Source organism: Plutella xylostella, chromosome 10, assembly GCF_932276165.1.
Source record: "Plutella xylostella chromosome 10, ilPluXylo3.1, whole genome shotgun sequence".
Classification (NCBI taxonomy): domain Eukaryota; kingdom Metazoa; phylum Arthropoda; class Insecta; order Lepidoptera; family Plutellidae; genus Plutella; species Plutella xylostella.
Window position 1 is genome coordinate 5,210,422 of NC_063990.1, and position 21,571 is coordinate 5,231,992.

Here is a 21,571-nt window from a genome sequence, read left to right on the forward strand (position 1 = left end):
GGATATGTATAGCCCAGCATACACTTCACATCAGTGTACAAAAAACTAACGTATACATTTCTATACGAAGGACCTTTTTAATGTGGACGATAAAAAATATGATGATTATTTTTGTTGTTGATTTTGATATTTTACCGGCCTACGCGAGTGCTACGCCAAGGCTACGCAGGGTCTCGTAGCACAGGACGCGCGTAGCACAGGAAGTCGTAGCAAATACAAATATCTGTAAAATTTTCTTTTACGAACGCACTTTCTATCATTTGTTTACTTGGTTTCTTATTCTTGATCAGATCAAGATAAATCAGTGATTATAATAAATAGTTAATTTACACAAGAGCGTCGACTAAGTATAGCAGAGTTCAGTGCGATGCCGCCGCCGTTGATAATTAGATAGTTTTTTATTTAAGTACTTAGGAGAGGCTGTTAGTCCTGCAGTTTTAATCTCACTGTTTATAAGCACAATAATAATACTCAAATTCATTACATTAGTACCGCTGAAGCGGCAGCACATCATTGCAGTTCTAAAAGAAAACAAGTAAGAATTGCCACAAAATATGAATGGTGGAAGATTTATAATTATAATTACGATACCTTTGATAGAACCATCTATCACAATAGACGGCGAAATACTTTGAAGTTTAATGAAACGAAAATTTATAAATTAATTGGATCTTCGATTACTTGGGCAAAATAACAAGAACTCAAAAGTATGTTGTAAATGAAACAGCAGGATAACATGACACACAAGTCACAACACAACACATACAGCTGAAGGGCAATTCTGTAGAGTACAAGGCACTGTCGCACGCATGAGGTTATAGCAGTGAGTCAGCGGCCGCGCGCTCGCAGTCCGCGCCTCCCGACGCAAGGAACGCGCGTGTGTCCACGGGAAAACATTTTCCTGCAGTTTCCATTCGATTCGAAATCCAAACCGATAAACACAGCGTAAGTTTTTTTCTACAGATATTTTAGAACCTAACGTTTTTTTTTCTTGCTAATATCGAGTGTAGAGTTTTATTACTCAAGTGATTAAGTAAATAGGTTTGTTTGTTTGTTTCAAGATTGCATTTAATGGAAACATAAACTGTATGAATTATGAATAATGCAGATTTTATTATTAGATCTTAACGTCATCGTCATTCATATTTTTAGTTTCCGTGCTTCATTAAACGTACTTATAAACATTAAATCTATTAACGTATGCTCTAAAGTAAATAATAAAATTGAAGGAGGAAAATATTTGTGTCATACCTATTTCAGTTTGTCGAATTGTTTTGATAAACCATACAGGATATAAGTATTTTGTTAAGCATTCGTACACAATAGTAGCTACACTACATAGTGTGTGTAATAAAGTGCGACCCTCCCCTAAGGGTGGAGATGAGTCAGAATGACGTCAGAACAGTCTCGCCGCTGCCTGTGCATCGACTTTCACTGAAAAACTTACAAAGGATATTATTTTCATTCTTCACCGTTCAAGTTACATATTTTTATTCCACAGTTTAATATTAAGTACTTAATTTTATTTTATAGGTATTGTATCTTTTACTTTAACTTTGTTAATATAATTTTTAAATTTTAATACTTAAGTTAATCCAATATTACTTATGCTGCAATTTTTCAGAGACTCAGATTGTTATTTCAAAAGATTTTAAATCAGAATTAGCTATAGACTTCTTTAGGTACGTATCTTATCTAGAATCCTTTGACCCAATTTCCCTTACTTTCATGATCAGTATTTATTATTCGCGTCGCGGTGCATGAGCGGCGCACGCGCAAGTTATTCGCGGCTGCGGCCTCGGCACACTGAGCGAGTGACGTCATGACTCGTTGACCTAACTTGCCGTTTTCGGAGATGATTCAACATTTACTCCATTATTATGTCACTAATCGACCTCGCCCGAGGATACCATTAATCGATTGTGTGAACAATAACATTAATTTGGCCCTAAAGGTGTAGGTTAATAAACAAAACCGTCTTTACCGATCAAAACAGCATCCGCGTCCCACACTGAAAGTTGTACTTGAATACTTAAATCAACGGTAATCTTCAGAAGTAGCCAAACAATTTTACCAAAAAACCGAAAAAAACGAAACCATTTGGTTTTATTACTTCTAAGATCGAAACAAAATTTCATCATACTCGGTTAGATCATAACCAGGGATTAGTTTTTGACTTTTGACACATCTGTCAAGAATTTAATATGAAGATGACGTATAATAATTGATGAATTAATCCCTTGTCCTATGATCTAACCGAGTATGATTAAACTGGGGCTAAGTCAACTTATGAAGCTAACCGTACTACAGTTTCACCATCAGCTAAAACTGCCCTTCTCACTTCCATTCCAGCAGCATGTCTCACTCGGTGACCATCACGCGCACCACCACCACCACGTCGGGCACGGCGCTGTTCGTCAACAGCGGCTACCTGAAGACGTTGCCGGGGCTGCTGAAGGTGGCGGAACTGGTGGGTACAGCTTGGCTCTGATTGTCTTGTCGTTCTCTGAGGGTTTTCCTTCGGTAGGTAACATACAGTGAATTAGTTTGTGAATGAAACAAGAAAAAAACACTGCTGAATAAGAATGGAAGATAATGCAGAAAAAAAAAACTTTTTGATATGCTATGCCCCAGTTTCACTATACTCTGTTAGATCAAAACAAGGGATTATATGTATAGTTATTGACTTTTGACACATCAGTCAAGAATTTAACTAATATAGAGATGACCTATAATTGATGATATACTGTAAACGGGACGTTAATGATCTAACAGACTATGGTGAAACTAGGCATAAACCTCAATAAATACAGTGACATCTAAAATAAAAAGAGCTTTTTGTAGGTATTTCTTGCGTGAGATTTAATTCCTTCTTATATTGTTGCTAAAACAGACAGTGATCTTGATCCACCACCTGCTGTTTTTTTACGTCATCAGTCCAAAGCTTAACTTCTATAATGTGGTTCCCTTGAGAGCAAAGCTCACCATAATTATGTCCATAAGGATTTAAGGTTGAACCTTTTCTGTTAAATTTATTCTTTTTGTTAGTTTCATCATGATAAATACAATAAATTTATACGAAGCTCCAACTACCAAGTCGAGGAGTGGAATACCAACACACTGGCCTGAAAAAATTATGCCATTGCAACCAAGTTTTACAATGAAATCGCGCGTTTTCAGTCACACATGTAAGCTTAGGTATAGTAGTTATGTTATTTCATTTGAAAAAATAATCTTGTAAACTCATCTCATCACACAAAAATCCGGTTCCAGTCAGTGATGCGTTTGACCCAAATTCTGTTACGTAAATAATTCCCAGAATATCGTGATCAGAATCAAAACAAGCGAGCCCTTTTGTGTTGGAGCAATGATTTACCAACCCAGCTACGAGATATTTTAGTGCTAGCTTTTGGGTAGGTAGAGTTCTGTACAAACGAAAATCACAGTTTATTGTACAATGTACTCGTACCTGACATATCTCTGACCTATATACACTGAAAATCATTGTATATTTCTAACTATGGGTTGTGTGATTCCGCATCGAGACGTTAGCAATAATGTTCATATGTAATTAAATTATCCTTATTTAGGTACATACCTGTGCTAATTAAACAAATGAATTAGTGAAGGTGTTTTTAAATGTTTAGACATTTGAATGAAATGGTTTTGTAAAATGGATATCTATCTTCCCACCCAAGATGTGGCAAATAAAAAATATGTTTATTGTTCTGAACATTCCTAAATTTAAATTTCCTGCATGTGTTGAGAGACTCATAAAATTTATCTTGCAATCATGCGGCCACCTACGCTTAACGTCTTTATGTTAGTTCAATGTTATTTATACTTCCTTAATTCATAGTTTTTTTTTGTCTATGCCTACACCTAGTATGACTATTGTAAAGGTCTCATTCCTCAACCTCCGATATGTCTAAGTTGTCCTTTGTAATCGTATGTCGGTTCGGTTGGTGGACCCCAACACAAGTGCTGTTGTATGCTTACTATAAATCGATTCCCTCTAACAATATTTCTATTTTAATCTTTTATTTTAAACTCTCTTCCATCCAAAGGTTGTTTGTCTGGTAGAGATTGCTATAGGCAATAAGGCTTTTTGTACTGTTTTTATTGTAGTTTCTTTTTTTGTGCAAAATAAAGAGGATTGTACTCGTAACATTTCCAGATCCTGGGCGCGGTGGCGGTGGGCATCATCGGCTACTACTGGAGCCACTACAACTACCGCTACACGTACAACAGCAAGCCGGAGCTGTTCTTCTTCCTCATCTCCGTGGCCTTCCTCATCGGCACCTTCTGTCTGCTCACGGCGTGTCTGCTGTCCTTGTCCTCCGCCTCCATTATCTCTAAGACCCTCTATGTGAGTAACTTGGCTTTGGTTTGCTGAATATGTGATGCCGTGAGTCTGGGTAAGAAAGGAGCCCACAAAAACTAACCTCCCGAGTGTCAAGAAATCTACAAATGCTATTACTTCGTTGGGAGTAACACATTACAATTACCTGAATAAAGTCGTTATAAGTTCTAAAGCCATAGAATAAATTTATAAAGCAACTAGTTACACCGATGAATATTTGCTTCGACTGAAAATAAAGGCGATTCTATGTTTTATTCGATATTTAAAACTGTTGCTTCTGGTTAAACTTCAAAAGTTTTATTATTGTTTTCATTTATTCTACAATGCTTCTGATGACTAAACACTATATTTAAGAGCGCTTGTTAGCACGCGTCCTTGTACTCGTAAACTAGAGTAACCTTTATGATCGCACCACAAGCGATGGGCTTCAAACTTATCTTCCATTGTACTATGTTTCAGGAGGTGATATTCCACGGTCTGGCGTTCATCCTGTACTTCGCGGCGGCACTCACGCTTATCATAGAAGTCAACCACTACAAGAACTCGTATGGCAACAACTATGAACCTTTCCTAGCGGCATCGGTAAGGATTAAGTTATTACATATTTAAATTGTGTTTGTTGGAAAATCACTGGGATGAGCGATAATATCAATGACTGAATTGAATTGGGAGGAACTTAGATACATATATGTACATATTTTCTGTGACGCTATAAAAAAATATCCCTTTACTTACTATATTTCTCGGAATCAGGCCACTCATGCTTACTTGGTTGTTTAAAGTTGAATTATCGAAATCGTAATATACGAGTATTAACATAGAACAACGCGGACTCGGGTGTACCCTCGGGAAGCGCCATAGCGATCTTTCTTGATACAAAAAAGTCTGCCAATTTTTGCGGGGGGAAATTTTACCGTTTACCATGATTATGTCTCATGGGACATATCATTATGAGTTTTAATTCCCTGCAATAAGGGTTACGTGAAGTAACATTTAATAGTGAACACAGTGTCTCCATTTTTCTTGCCAATGGATGTAACAATTATCGATAAGTGTTATCGATGAATTCGAGAACATGGGTTAGAAATACTAATTTCAAATTAATTATAATCGTTTGCAATAGAATCCAACAATCATGTAAACAAATATGGCGGGCTGACATTGACAGCGTATTGTTTATGCCCATAGTGATGTCATAGTGTTCTAATTAGATTAAATATACATATAAGCCATAGACTATAAAATAAAACTGATTATATATAAAAAAGTGTTTATTAAAACAAATTTAAATCTTCGTCTTCGTCATCATCACTATCAGAAGTGTCGCCGGTGACCGTAATTATAAATGGAACCACTGTGTCATCGCTTGCCGTGTCTAAAATGCCGTCGAGCTTTTTCATTTCTTCCTCTTCCTTTTTTCGTTTTGGTTAATTATATTAAGCTCTTGAAAAAAAATATTATTGTATTCAAATAATATTAAATTAAAATAATTTATTAAATTAAAAATAAAAGATAACTTCAGATTACGAACAACACTAACTTTTCAATGACTTATAGAGTTCGATGAGTAAAAAACTAAGATGACAGCTTGTCAAATACTTCGAAATTTTTACGTTGCAAATGTTTTAACAAATTTAACTTATAAATACAAGTTAAACCGTGTTGAAGATAATGTGAAAACAATGGTGCGTTCATTGAAATCAGACTATGTTCATAATTGGTCGTCAAATGTATGTGATTACGGAGTAATCGTGACAATTTGGTTTGTTTACATGATTGTTGGATTCTATTGCAAACGACTATAGGTATAATTAAATTTTATTAGGAATGATTAATAAACGAAGTCACCCGCTTTTTGCTGTACATTTATACTCACGTGATAGGCCGCGAGCCGTATCGCCGTTTTTGAATGAGCACAATGCACTGAAGTTGTCGAGTAAGTGGGCAACCCGACGGTCAGATGCTTTCAAGCCGCCTCTTCGGGCGGCCTCTGACTAGGCTTAACGACTGCTGCCGAAGCAGCAACCGGGACCCACGGCTTAACGTCCCGTCCGAAGCACGGAAGCGTCCAGAAAAGAACCATTTGAAATCGATAACTCATGCTGTACCTACCAATGGCTGACCGTGTCAGTTGTTGCTTAACCTCAGTGATCAGTTACGATTACTGAAGCCAATTCGACTACGGACGCTTCCCAACTATGACCTTTTTTGTCGATTAATACATATCTACATACCGGTACATCACTATTGCATTTTTTGACATTGGTTGCTAGGAAACAGCTAATAACAATAAACCATGACCAAATCTGTGATCAAATCCGGAATCCGGATATTCTATGAATTGAAGCTGTCATTTTAGTATGTAAACAAATCATTTTCTATGAAACGAACGCTTTGCCAACTAGATTGAGTCTAGTGAAAATTGAGACTGCAACTACTTTTTATAAATTGGTGGGCCTTTCTGGCCTACCACCCCGCCAGAGGGGAACGTCTGCCTATTTCGTCTCCAGACCATTCATACTCAATGAGTATTAATGACAATTTAAAACAGCTACTAGCAGCTACCGCTCAAATAATCGTTTTATTTACTTCATTAATAATTCAGTGTTGAAGATTATGTTCATCTCGACCTTCAGCTATTACGTTCATCTCAAACAATGACATGTTTTTTTCCTAACAACACAACAATGACTAATACAATAAAGATTTTTTATGTTTACGCATGGTCTTCACCGTCGTAATACCTACCTACTAATTAATTTCACAATGTCAATGTAGAAAACGATGGTGTTCTTCACAATAAAAAGTGCCCAATGCCCATTGCATTGATTGATTACATTTTTTAGTTATTTAATACCTATTCTTAAAGGAACTTACAATTAATTAATAGCACTTAGTCCAGTCAATAAATGACTCAAAATGAGGTGTAGAGTTCGTGAGCAGGTAACTAAGCGATTCCTTCAGAAACTTGTTCAGGGGGCTTAGGTTGTTAACATACAAAAAGTCCTGACTCCTAGGTGGTGAGCGGGGGGGAGGAGGGGGGGATAAAGGTACGAATTTTTGGTTTTTAGCTTATATCTCGAAAACGGTGCATCAGAGAGAAATATATTCAACTAATAAAATGGAGCTCTTAAAATTATCTAAAACTTTTATATCATATGTTTTTTTCTAATTCCTAACCGTTTTCGAGTTATACCCTCGGAAAAAGTTGAAATTTACAAGAAAAAATTATTCATGTCAAAACATTCATAAACATTGCTTCATATTGTCTAAACCTATTCATAAATGAAAAAAATAATAGGAAAGAAGTTGTAGATTTTTAAATTCCCTTTTAGAATATATATAGATATGCTGGTTTAGGTTCAACCCACCTAAAGTTACAGCTATTTTTAACTTGTATTTTGAATCGCTTAGTTACCTGGGCTAGTAGCATGGGGCGCATTTAAGACGTGACATAAGTTTTGCATTGCAACTCACTCACATTGCGGAGCCTCAAGAGCGAGCGCGACGGAGAACTTTTGTCACGACTTAAATGCGTCCCATACTAGCCCTTCTGCTCACGCACTCTACACCTCATTCCTTGACTGGACCAACTGTACAATTTTAGAGAGAACTCTAAAATAGAACACCCTTTAAACTTGTTTCAGATAATCGGTTTGGTGCTCGCCGGCCTCTACTTGATCAGCACCTTCCTGGCAAACAGGGCGTACAGGGGGATTTAATTTAACATAAAACAAAGTATAATTAATATAAGTTTACAAGTTCCACCAGTGTTCCACCGACAAATACATATTATAATAATATGCCTTTAAAGTTTACGTATATTTTTGTAATAATTTATACAGGACTTCGTCTACTTTTCTACTACACCTAACCATGAGATAAATAGCTGTGTCTAGACTTATTTTCTGAATACATATTAGTGGACCATCTTGATAACGACTGTAACATGATTATTTTTTAAATATTATCTACGCCTAAAATCTATACGTATGCTGCTAACTGATATAAATAATCAAGTTCGTTAATAATAGTAATGGGTGGAATTGTTTCAATTAATGTAGATTTAAAGTGTTAGACAGTGATTAATTTAAGTAGGTACTTAACAATTATTTTTTGTCACTGAAAAATCTGAAAAATTTACACTGTACAATATTGCCAATAAGTACCTCTCCATAAAAAGTATAACTAAGTACTTATACAGAACTTATTAATTTTAAATTTTTGTTGAATGTTTCTTTTTAAATATAAAAAGTATACCTACTTACTTAGATTTCACGAAGAATACCGGCAGACTTGCATGTTTGTTTTTTGTTATTTATTTTTCTTTAGATTGTAAGTTGTGATGTTTTATTTATTTTGTTAAGTATACTTTGTTTTGCCATAATAAAAGCTAGAACTTTTCATAAAAAAACAACACCATTAAAATCATTGAAACACTATCGAATTTATACAATTGTATTTAACATTATTTTTCTATCGATTTTAAAATAAATGTTTATGTAAATCAATGTATATTATTTTATTTCAGTAGATACATACCTACAATAGTACTACTTAGTACACTGTACAGAATAACCGAGTGTGGTGATGATGATGCGATTTTTATACAGGTGGTTTCAAATGTTATAGGTCCTCCTGAAAAAATAATTTATGTCCCCATAGTTAAAATAACGTAACGTAACCCACAGAGTTTCTATGGAAAAGCAACGTTTTCTCCATATTTCCAATAAGTCCTTCTAAATGATGAATCAATGAAATTACTACAACGATGAAATTCATTCATTTTAATTCCGTAGTTTTTTTAAATCTTAACTATTTACTATTTTTTGTGAACTCTGTAATCATCCTATTGTTTGAAGTTTAAATAAATACATAATATATCGCACAAAGTCAATGAAACTTCCGAGTACCAGTAAAAATTAGGCTTTTGCCGCCATATAGGAAAAAACAAAGGAAACTAACTATAGGTACTTACTTTCTCTATATCATTACCGGTATAGTAAACAGTGGCCGAGAATAGATGTCCCCCTCAGCGTGTGTGTTATTGTGCTATTTATACTCCTCCTTGTTCCTTGCGCACGCGCAGCACATGGCACGCGCGGGACACATCCATCTGATCACTACTGTCGTCTGGTGGTGTGAAGTTCCTGAAAATATAAGAAAGTGTTAGGACATTATTATTCATTAGAGAAAAACACAACACTCATAGTAAATTCTAAAAATATTTGGGTATTTACATTGATACTTATGTATACTTTGTGTTAGAATGTAAAGTGTGCCAGACAGTCTAATATCAAAATCGACGGTATTCGGGTTTTGCGGCTGAAGTTCGGTGAACTTTCATTAAACCCGTCGGGAAACGTAAATAGCTAAAAATATTGTGTTGTGACTAACGCCGGGTGCGAATTGTGAAGATTCACTCCATACATCCTGTCTGCGGCTCCAGTCTGAATTCAGGAGGGAAAGCTAACAACGCTATAAAAGTTGCCGCAATAAACGAAAGTGATATCTATAAATTCTGAACATCGTGTGTTTAAATTCCTATCTGTGTTAAGTAATTACATACAGTGATCGCAACGATAAGACTGATAGTTAAATTACTAATCGGATTGGTTTCCTGTAAACAATGACTCGGGGTCCGACGGTGATCCGGGTGCCCCCCGGCGGGGGCGGGGGCGGGGGGCGCGGCATCAAGTGTTGCTGCTGCCTCTGCTGCCAGTGCATCAACTTCGGTTATCTCACCTCGCAACATGGACTCATCAAACTGGCTGAGGCGGTATGTGTGTTTCTCTACTGTATGTTATTAACCATTTCGTACGATTGGGTAAGCACTATGAAATTGACATTGTTTTTCAGGGGGATAGATTATTAGTGTCAAAAGAGCAAAAAAAATGATTGAACAGACTAAAAACACAAAAGATTTTAATACTTTCAAATAAAAATCTCTATTTTAAATTTTATCGTTATGTTTATGTTTACGGAAGGCATACTAGCTTTATCATCAGTTAGCAACATATATCTTTGACTTACACTTGCATTCTGCTGCATTGTGTAGCCATAAATAAATGTTTCAGGATTTGTTAATTGAAAATCTGTGTATGTTTCGCCATCATTGCAACCAATATATCTTATCATTTGCAGTTCGGCAGCTTGAAACGATATATCGTATAAATGTTACAATATAATCTAACGTGATCAGATCGGTCATCAGGTGATCAGTATCCGATTAATTTAAAATTTTATCAGTTTATATCATATTTATATTATTACAGTTGCGGATGCCGACTGAATTACGTAGGAACTAGTTGTTTCGACAGGATGTAAGCATATCCGGATTGATTTACCTACAATTGATACCGACAAGAAAGCAATCACAGCAACAGCTGCTAAAGAATGTGATCTGATAACCTATTTTCATTATGCAATATAGTCATTGTCACCGATCCTTAGCAACTAAAACTACACGATATATCCAATATTTTTATAAACGCGAAAGTTTATATAAGTACATAATAAGTATGGATGTTTCTTACTCTTTCACGAGAATCGGCTGGATTAAATTTTATATAATTATAATAATCTGAAACCGTGAACTATAGACATATAGGACATAATAATATATAGGCTACATTTTGTCCCACAAATCCCACAGGATCCAGTCTCGTACACAATAACATGCTTAATAATGTGTATCATCCGACGCGGTATCTCCATTCTTGTTACCCGTCATTTGTTTCCACATCCCCAGATGCTGGGCGGTCTCTGCCAGAGCCTGCTGGTGCGTTACGGCATGTCTGAGGCCAGCAGCATGGGGTCGGCCTTCCACGGGTTCCTGACCACGGCCAGCGCCTGCCTGCTCACCACGGGGCTGCTGATCGCCTGCTATGTGCTGTCCGGGAACTCGCAGAACTTGATACGGCAGTCGATCTTTGTAAGTTGGGTGGAATTGTGATGTGAACTCTTGCCAACCATCGCACTGCCAATCATTTTCTCGACATCATCATCATCATCATCATCAGCCTATGTCAACCCACTGCAGGGTATACGACATCACCAAAGGTTAACTGGTAGAGAATGCTACTAGTATTAAGTTCGACTTTAAGTATATATTTTTTATTATAAAAGAGTTTAATAATAATAATGTGAAAGAGATGTCAATGTGTATAGAAAGACAAGTCGAGTATACAGTGCTTTATATCGTCTTAATTATCAGTTCACTTACAATCAGCCATTACGTCACATGAAACGAGCCATCGTCTGTTTGAAACATAGAACAACGCGGACTCGGGTGTACCCGCGGACTCGGGTGTACCCTCGGGAAGCGTCATAGCGATCTTTCTTGATACAAAAAAGTCTGCCAATTTTTGCGGGGGGAAATTTTACCGTTTACCATGATCATGTCTCATGGGACATATCATTATGAGTTTTAATTCCCAGCAATAAGGTAACCCTGAAGTGACATTTAATAATGAACACAGTGTCTTCATTTTTCTTGCCAATGGATGTAACAATTATCGATAAGTGTTATCGATGAATTCGAGAACATGGGTTAGAAATACTAATTTCAAATTAATTAGGTATAGTTAAATTTAATTAGGAATGATTAATAAACGAAGTCACCCGCTTTTTGCTGTACATTTATACTCACGTGATAGGTGGCGAGCCGTATCACCGTTTTTGAATGAGTACAATGCACTGAAGTTGTCGAGTAAGTGGGCAACCCGACGGTCAGATGCTTTCAAGCCGCCCCTTCGGGCGGCCTCTGACTAGGCTTAACGACTGCTGCCGAAGCAGCTGGTAACTCATGCTGTACCTACCAATGGCTGACGTGTCAGTTGTTGCTTAACCTCAGTCATCAGTTACGATTACTGAAGCCAATTCGACTACGGACGCTTCCCAACTATGACCTTTTTTGTCGATTAATACATATCTACATACCGGTACATCACTATTGCATTTTTTTGACATTGGTTGCTAGGAAACAGCTTAACAATAAACCATGACCAAATCTGTGATCAAATCCGGAATCCGGATATTCTATGAATTGAAGCTGTCATTTTTGTATGTAAAAAAATCATTTTCTATGAAACGAACGCTTTGCCAACTAGATTGAGTCTAGTGAAAATTGAGACTGCAACTAGTTTTTATAAATCGGTGGGCCTTTCTGGCCTACCACCCCGCCAGAGGGGAACGTCTGCCTATTTCGTCTCCAGACCATTCATACTCAATGGTTTGAAACGTGTCTTAGAAATAGTAATGAGTGTTAACATCCATTGGTTTCGGTTATGTGTATGTACTACCTATGTTGTTAAGCGGATATTATTTTTGGTGCAAGTAACACATTTCATATTACTGTTACACTAAACTCTTCTCTCTATTTTCCAGGAATGTCTGTTCAACGCGACCGCCTGCTTCCTGTACCTGTCGGCGTCGTCGTACATGGGCGTGGCGGTGAACTTCTACTTGTACCCGCGGTACGCGCTCGTCAACATGTACGCCGCCTACCCCGCCATGACCGCCGTCTATGTACGTATGTGGAGGGTCAGTCTGTACTGGTGAAAAACGAACGAACGAGAGCATTCGTGCTATCGGCTCGTTTAACACAAAGAGGTAGAGTAGAGTCGTGGCACGCGCTCTGAAGCTTTGTACTCTATATCATAAAAATGATATAGAGTGACCACGCTGTCTCTTTCTGACACTTACCATCTACATATCGATCTATACCTACTGGTTTCAAAAAGCTGACCAAAATTGTGTGTACAAAACAACAAACGTGGTATAACGTGCATTCTGCACAACTTTTGTCCTATGAATTCTTATAGTTACAGGTGACTTTTTTGTCTGTTTGTTAAGATGCTTTATATCGGGAATTTGCAAAGGTTCAGGTCTCGTTTCAAGTGAATATTATAACCCTTCATATTATAACACTTATAAATTATAATTAACTAGCTGTGCCCGCGAGCTTCGCTTCGCCTTACAAAGTTTTCCCGTGGGAATTCCGGGATAAAAAGTAGCCTATGTTCTTTCCCAGGGTCTATACCATATGTATACCAAATTTCATTCAAATCCGTTCAGTAGTTTTGGCGTGAAAGAGTAACAGACAGACAGACAGACAGACAGACAGACACAGTTACTTTCACATTTATAATATTAGTTAGGATGGTTAAAAAAGTATACTTAAATAGGTATCTACCTTTTACCGCACAATCATTTTTTTCTGATTAAGTATACTGTTTGTGTAACTTAATAGGCAATTTATATCATCCTGATACTTACCTTCTTCCTGTATTTTATGATTACTTAATGAATATTAAGTATTAATTAATGGTTTTGTTTTTTTCAGTACATTGGCGTCGTCTTGGGGATCCTACACGGAGTCGATGCTTACATATCGTATAAATATTATAAAGGTTATCGATGATATATTTTTTGTAATGTTCTGTTTATAAAGAACTACTCTTATATATTAGTATACTAGTAAGTACTACTTATCTATTATATTTATCTGGTTACCTCAATTTACAACACAATCTGTAAGTTCAACTGATAATCAGTTAATTTTAATTTGTGAATGAAACTAACAATCCTCTTAGCTTTAATTTTAAAACAACTACAATTATAATTAATAATATTGAAGTGATTAAGTATATGTAAATAATAATTTAAGTTGCTTTTATCTTTATAATAAATTAAATTGTAAAAAAATATCTAATTAATATTTAGTTTTATGAACCGTACAATATATATTATCACAATATAGTAAGTGAATATTGTTCAAAGTAATAATCTCCGCACGTACTATCTATGTAATTCTGCCTATAATACACTGACGTGGGTAAGTGTCGTGATAGTTCAAGCATCTGATAAAACAATAGCCTGTTGGCTCACACGCTCATAAAGATTAAAGAAACTCAAGTTTTTAGTAAGTATAGGTAATTTAATATAAAATTAATGAAGAACCATTGCAGGATTATGTGCCTACAAGAAATTTAGTGTTTCAAGAGGGCTCTTAAAAGTAAGTACTTCCTTGTTCATACGTATATCTACCTTAGCAATTATAGATAACAGCAGAACAGTTTATGTATTTGGTACATTTTAATCATGCAGAAACAGTGAATCATGAAACGATAAACACACTAAAACGATGATTTTGGTTCGTTTACATTGTTACCCATACAATGATAAACTCGACAATGTACCTAGCGCCACTCCCATTCCAAGTATCGTAAACAATTTTCATTATTGAAAAAGACTGTCACATTTCATTAAGATAAACGAAGATAAAAAAGACCATGAAATTTGTATGAAGTAATGAGTAATAATCATAGAATTATAAACTTATGAGGTTTATAGGAGGATAAGAAAAGTCATAGGAGGATCACCACAATATACGAATACTTACCTATTCGAATATTACTAATATCAGGGTAATTTTACGCGAGTCAAAGACAAATTTCATTAAAAATATTGTCATCGAGTTGCTGAAATCTCTGCAATCCAAGGCCCAAGATCTCCATAGTTTCTCCACCGGAGTGCGGAGACTGCGGAGTCGACCAACTTTCAACATTGATCTTTACTGAGAACGCATAATTTGTCACCTGGATTTAGATCGCCACCATAACATCTTGAGACCTTTCTACTGTGAGGTTAGAGACTAGTTTTGATGAATATCCGTAACAAGTTATACCGAGTGGAGTGTGGCGGATGGCAAGAGGGGCGGGAAAGTTGTGCAAGTACAACCTGTACTAAGTAGTCTAAGTACATACGAGTACGGGGACTTTACTATTTTAATTGATGAGAAAGTAAGTATATATCTAATCAGATATAAGTGGCCTTTATCCATAATCGTTTCTAAAGGAATCCCCTGACCGAATTTAATTTTACGAAAACATAAATTCTCTTGTGTGTTATGAAAAAGTCTATGAAGGTTGTTAACTTAAATGTTATCTTAAATGCACTAATCTTATCTTGTTAGCTACTACCTAGCACCAGAGGACCAGATTCGTTATACGCACCTTTCGCAACTCTTTTTCCGGATGATGCAAGAAGCTTAGGAAAAAGTAGGTTGGTTTGGTAATTTGACTATGAAGTAAGTGTGTAGATGTTTATATTTTTTGTTTTTCAAGAGGATAATAATGATTCGCAAACTTAAATAGAATCAAGAAGAGACCGTTGCGGATTTCCTACTTTTTTTCCTACGATTAATATTGGGTAGATATTCTTACTTACTGCATGGACTTATTTATTAAGTACATACTTTTACCAATGAATAACAGAACCGTAAGCACATGTGCCATTGCATGATCATATTTCCAGAATAATAAAAAACAAGGTAATAATTATGTCTGTTGATAAAATAATGACAATCGAGGAAACAGGGGGCGGTGCCGGATCACAAACACAACTAGGTTTGTACTTTTTTTCCTATACGTATGTATCTACTTACTTACCTATGACTAAAGTAATTTAAACTTGTAAATAAGATTAGTGCTTAGTATAATAACTGCGCAATGCTGAGTTATCTTCATTGCCTTTTCACGAATGATAAAGGTAGTTTAATATTACAGGCCCGATTACATTGTTTCAACAAGAAGTATAATCCTCTTTCATAGATAAGAAATTACTTAGTTATTTTGGTATTCCATGATAAGTACCTGAATGTATTTCCTAACTTGTGTTAAAATTACACTAAAACAAGTTAGCCTTAATGAAATGGAGGTATTTGAAATTAACGGAACACGACAGGATCTGGAAAATGCAAATTGGTCAGGACAAGTGACGGGCAAAGACTGCAAGAATAGTTTCCGAGCAAGTTGTGTTGTAGTAAGGCTGGGTTTGGCTTGGCTGATCTCGGTATTGCCAGCAGTTCCTCTCGTGCGGCCGAGCGCAGTGCGCGTGCGCCGACCCGCGACTACCACGACCTTAAACATTCACCGACCAAACATTAGCGAGTTTATAGCATTAATCAAGTGCTTCACAGTGATACCGAATTGAAGTGGCAATATCACTCGGATCTCGTGCAGTGAAAGGCTCCTCGCGTCACGTCAGTGTTTATGTAAGTTCGTCATGTTCTGGTTCTTGTATTCAAGTTCTTGTACTTGGGTATTTACTATTTACCTTATTCATAAGTTTAGTGGTTCTAATTTCCTGTCCGATTTGTTGTTGAATTACGAAACTGATATAAACTTTCCATTAGATTTTGAATGTGTCGGTACTTTGAGGTTCTACATCTACATACAAGATTGAAATCACCGGAAATAAAGCAGACCCATACGTTGGTATAACACTTATAATAATCTCGATAATTACAATGACACACGTCATTGGTAGGCTTACCACAGGTGAGTTGTTTGTTTACCAACTCGTGCTCGGCGAGGTTGCAGCAGCACTGAGGAGGCCGCACCAAAGCAGTCACGTGACCAGCGGGGTCACTCTCTTATCTTAATCGAACTCGATATCTACAGTCTACACGCTTCATACAACGATATACCTAGGGCCCCCCGGCTCGTTTGTTCGTTAGTCGATAGAGAGTGACCCCCCTGCGGCGGAGGTGGCGGAGTGGAAGTTATACAACATTAAAACAATTCCAATCGCTAGCACCTCGCGCTCATCGCGGGCCTCGGTCTTGACACACTATTTGATGAAGCTGTAGTTAATTATACAATCACTGAATATGAATAATAGAAGTACTTATGCATTTATTTAATAAATATAGGTATAATAACCGTGGCAGCTTCCTGATCTATTCAGATTTTTTCTAACTTAGGAATCATTTATTAAGTACTATGGACTTCTTTTATGAAGATATTTGATATTTGAAATCATGGTGATTAAATCTACAGTTATATTAATAATAAAATTATCACCTTCTAAATAGAGTAAAATTTTATTTAACGGCTGTTAGCGGATAGCGGTTACCGTTACAGCAAGTAAATGTTTTTTGATGTCACTTAACAAACCTGCATAATTTACAGTTGCTATCGTGTGTTGTGACTTTCCTATTGTGTTTAGGATACGGATACCACTTACAATAGTGTTAGTATGTAGAAAGTCCCTGATTCTCAACCAATTTATATGTCATGTCCATGTCAGTGGCGTGTCATAAATAATTCAATAATGTGTCATTTTTTTAAAACCTATAACCTATTCCTATCGTTTACACCAATAAACAGGTGATTCAAGGATGGAATATTCCATAAACAAACATTTTTTTTAATGTTTATCACCGTCCCGTAACTTTTTTTTAATAATTATGGTGATCAATTTTAATGATCCAATTTGTTAATTATGACAAAGTAGCGTATTTAAGTACTTAAGTATAATTACTTAGAAATGAAGCTAAAAATATTGTGACTCAGATAGGCTTATTAGTTTACATTTCATATGTTACCTACATAATAATATGTTTTATTTATGTGACTAGCCTATAATTATGTTAAGCAAACAGCACTACACTTCGGTTATCCCTATCCCTATCACACTGAAATCTGAAAATATACCTGCGATTATAACAGTTACTCACTTTGATTCGATGCTGTATTCTATCGGATAGTCTTTCTTTTTTAACCGGCTTCAAAAAAGGAGGTTCTCATGTTAGTAAAAGACGGCCCAAATAGGTATAAAGATCAAAATTTACACTTACGACATAAGGATTAAGAGCGGTTAAACTGAAAAGCCGGTTTAATATCAACATTAAACAAAGCTACCTGCGTCATGCTCTTGGTATTTAGTGGGTATTAAAGGTAGTGCAATGCAATACGGTTTTCTGAAACACACACAATACGTAGTGATAAATTAGTAGGTATAGCAGTAGCAGCTGAGATCCTTTGGCCAGGAAATCCGGGAATCAACACGTTCATGATGACGTACGTACCTAAAGCATGAATCAGTTTCGGCGACTCATACATATTCACAATACAATTATTATCTACTAGCTGTTCCCTCGAGCTTCGCTTCGCCTTAAAAAGTTTTCCCGTGGGAATACCGGGATAAAAGTAGCCTATGTTCTTTCTCAGTATTCTTTCACAGTATACCAAATTTCATTCAAATCCGTTCAGTAGTTTTGGCGTGAAAGAGTAACAGACAGACAGACAGACAGACACAGTTACTTTCGCATTTATAATATTAGTTAGGATTAGGATACAGGGTGTTGCAAAAGTGGTAGGTATAGTAAAGCTGATAGGGATTTTTCGGTTTAGGCGGATTTATGGCCTGTTGACATGGACCAGGTTGGTATTTACATTATAATATTACTTATATTAGCATCAGTCGTTAAAATGTCATGTAGCGTTGTATATTTTGAGTTTTATGATAAGAAGTGTGGTTTTGTTTTTTAAACGATTGTCACGTTTAACTGAGATAGGACATAAAAATAATAAAATAGAGCTAGACAAATCTGGACTTTTGCTTTTGCTTGTTTGTTGTTAATGTAACGAAGTATAAAATAAGTATTGCCTATGTATAAATTAATGCCTCATTAGGTTTAATATTGGATTAGACTATATAATATAGATCAGGTACTTTAGTACCAAAACTAAAAACACATAATGATAATGAATTCTGAGTAAATAAAGTTTTTATATATTTTACGACTGTTGTGGATAGATATGAATCAATCTCCAAGTCCATTGATAGTATAATTAATAATATAAAGAATGTCGTGTGATACGTGATATTATAGTGATTCTATTTATTATAAGCACCGGGGTAGTATATAATATGTAGGTACTGTATTATATTACGGGGTACTGTATTATATTTGCAAGTCGTATTCATCATCATAACCGTAATCGTTCCATGCTGGACAATGGACATAGGCCTCTTCCAAGGAGCGCCACGCCGCCGCCGCGTCACTCTGTCTTCGGCCTTGTTCATCCTGCAATACTGGCTGGAGCGTCCGTCTAGCTAGAGCTTTACGAATGATGAAATTTCGTTGCGCTGCTGCGCTACCAGCGATCCTCCCTATATCGTGACATAAACCATTCTCTGATCCCCCATCGGTATAGCGTACGAGAGGCCGCCCCCATACTTGGTCTGCTCTCCCTCAAACTAAAATATTTTTTTTTTCACAGATGCAAGCATCTATACGGCGAAATCGACATGGAGCAGAACGACATTAAAAGCACACTTTGGAATGAAGAAGGTAAGAATTAAGGATTATCTACAACCGACATAAATCAAAATGCATTCTTAAATCTTATGTTCATGCATAAAATTTATGTAAAAATTATGCCAAATGTTTATGACTTAGGCCCGGCACCCATTATCGGCATTGGAAAGGAAAAGGATCCTTCGGCATCCTACATGCAAGCGCACACTATCGGCAATTATGCTTTGGCATGCCGCACCGTTCTGTAGCTTGCCAAAGCGTTTCAATATCATATTTCTCATCATGAACAGTCTCAGAGTTGTCACAAGCTAGTTGAGATCCCCCGAGTGTTGCCTCGGCGCTGGCGGCGTACCGAAGGATGCCGAAGCATCCCGAAACATTCTCAAGTCTGCCGATACAGCAGCCTCAAGCATACCGAAGCGGTATTTTTGTTATTACGACCACATATCACTGAAATTTCTACTTTATTGCCATTATGTTATAGTATATTGCTATTTGCCACCTAAAATCATCAGTCGTACCGATGCCGATAATTGGCGCCGGGCCTTAATCAAAGGTAAATTATGTTTTCAAAACAATTGACCTTCACTCTTTATATTATTTACATGTAGGTATACTGCGAATTTTCAAAAGTTGTAATAAAAAAGTGATATTAGGTCATTCTATAATGACCCCTGCGGCACTCTCTTTTTGCAACACCCTTGTTATTTTCCCACTCCAGAGCTATCCTCGGGTACGTCGGGCCCCGCGGTGTCTGCGCTGGGCGGGTCCACGCTGCCGGTGGCGAGCATCGCGGGGCTGACGGTGCTGGTGCTGGTGGCCATTGCGCTCGTCTTCCTGCTGGGAGTGTTGATCGACTGCCGGCAACAGTCAGTACATTAGTATTTAATTATACTATTAAAACTATAGAAGTGGCATAAAAACTTTGACACCCCTTTTTACCCTCTCAGGGGTTGAATTTCGCAAAATCCCGTCTAAGTGAATAAAAGGAACCCCCATTCTAAATTTCAGATTCCTAGCACCTGTAGTTTCTGAGATTTCGTGATAGTCAGTGTATACGTGACCTTTCGCTTTTATTTATGTAGATATATGTATTATGTATGTATATAGAAGATAGATAAATTAATTTAATGTCACAGAATAATATCTAGTTACTACAGTTAATAGCTAAATGCGAAAGTCGAAAATTTATCTTTACATAAACGTATAATTTATACTTCGGAATTCCCACTGAAATCCTTGTAAAGTTTGTAGAAGACCAAACATACATACCTATATGTTTAAAAATACTCTCATATTTCAGGAAACTTCTTGAGAAGAAGATGGGAGAAGTGAAACGTCTGAAAAATCAGCGCCGGGTCAACACGAATCCTGAAGGAGAAAGCGTCAGTATAACCAGTAACATGGAAGAACCCGGATTAAGCATTCCCCCGTCAGAGATATTGCGGACCGTACCGTGACCTTAGTATCAATAATAAGTGTACCTTATAATATAAAATGGGTTCACGTGACTTCCTCAATAATTTACTCTAGTTTAATTGGAAAAGTGTTATTATGTTATAATTATGTGAAATATGTGCCGTAATCTCGAATAGTTATAATAAGATACAAAGGATTTCGTGTAAGTCTAAGTATAGAGATATCTTCGTACTTTAAAAGTTTTTATAAATAATAATGGAGTTTTATATTTTACTATTTAGTACCAAAGGGAGTTAGTTATGTAAGTACTAATATACCTATTACCTTAATAAGTCGTAAAAATTATTAAGTACTTAGGTTTTATTTTAATGAATAAGTATTTTCTTATAAAATGTACGGATATATACATATCAAATTAAATCAAATGAATATATTTTGTAAATACATAATGGCTTCGTACTTTCCTTTTTACATTCAATTTATCCATACCCTTTACGTTTACTTTATTTATATATATAAACAAGTAACTATACTTACATAAAACGGTTTTATAAAAAAATACATTATACTAGCCTAGGAGGTAGCCAGGTTAAGCAGATATCTTATATCTTTGCCCATATCTTGTGAGTAGCTTAATACCAGAAAGCTTTATTAGTTTCCCACTTTATCTAACAACC

The 21,571-nt window shown here is 36.3% G+C and overlaps 3 protein-coding genes across 4 annotated transcripts; all 3 read left to right on the plus strand.

Moving 5' to 3' along the window:
- Nucleotides 1–790: 790 nt before the first annotated feature.
- Nucleotides 791–8,872, plus strand: LOC119693686 (CKLF-like MARVEL transmembrane domain-containing protein 8). Of its 2 annotated transcripts, none has more exons than XM_048623702.1 (5): nucleotides 791–945; nucleotides 2,356–2,470; nucleotides 4,178–4,369; nucleotides 4,823–4,945; nucleotides 8,011–8,872. In XM_048623702.1, exons 2-5 carry the CDS (start codon nucleotides 2,357–2,359, stop codon nucleotides 8,083–8,085), a joined length of 504 nt encoding a protein of 167 aa, XP_048479659.1. In that variant the 5' UTR covers nucleotides 791–945; nucleotide 2,356; the 3' UTR covers nucleotides 8,086–8,872. The 2 variants fall into 2 exon arrangements, with proteins under 2 accessions (XP_048479659.1, XP_048479660.1); XM_048623703.1 differs by having other exon boundaries at nucleotides 792–945; nucleotides 2,353–2,470.
- A 637-nt stretch (nucleotides 8,873–9,509) lies between these two features.
- LOC119693685 (protein singles bar) lies at nucleotides 9,510–14,065 on the plus strand. The gene is made up of 4 exons (XM_038117886.2): nucleotides 9,510–10,142; nucleotides 11,115–11,297; nucleotides 12,752–12,892; nucleotides 13,710–14,065. The coding sequence occupies exons 1-4, from the start codon at nucleotides 9,993–9,995 to the stop codon at nucleotides 13,785–13,787; spliced, it is 552 nt and encodes a 183-aa protein (XP_037973814.1). The 5' UTR covers nucleotides 9,510–9,992; the 3' UTR covers nucleotides 13,788–14,065.
- A 2,034-nt stretch (nucleotides 14,066–16,099) lies between these two features.
- LOC105397723 lies at nucleotides 16,100–21,343 on the plus strand. The gene is made up of 4 exons (XM_038118200.2): nucleotides 16,100–16,421; nucleotides 19,438–19,508; nucleotides 20,197–20,344; nucleotides 20,779–21,343. Exons 2-4 carry the CDS (start codon nucleotides 19,466–19,468, stop codon nucleotides 20,933–20,935), a joined length of 348 nt encoding a protein of 115 aa, XP_037974128.2. The 5' UTR covers nucleotides 16,100–16,421; nucleotides 19,438–19,465; the 3' UTR covers nucleotides 20,936–21,343.
- The last annotated feature ends 228 nt before the right edge of the window (nucleotides 21,344–21,571 follow it).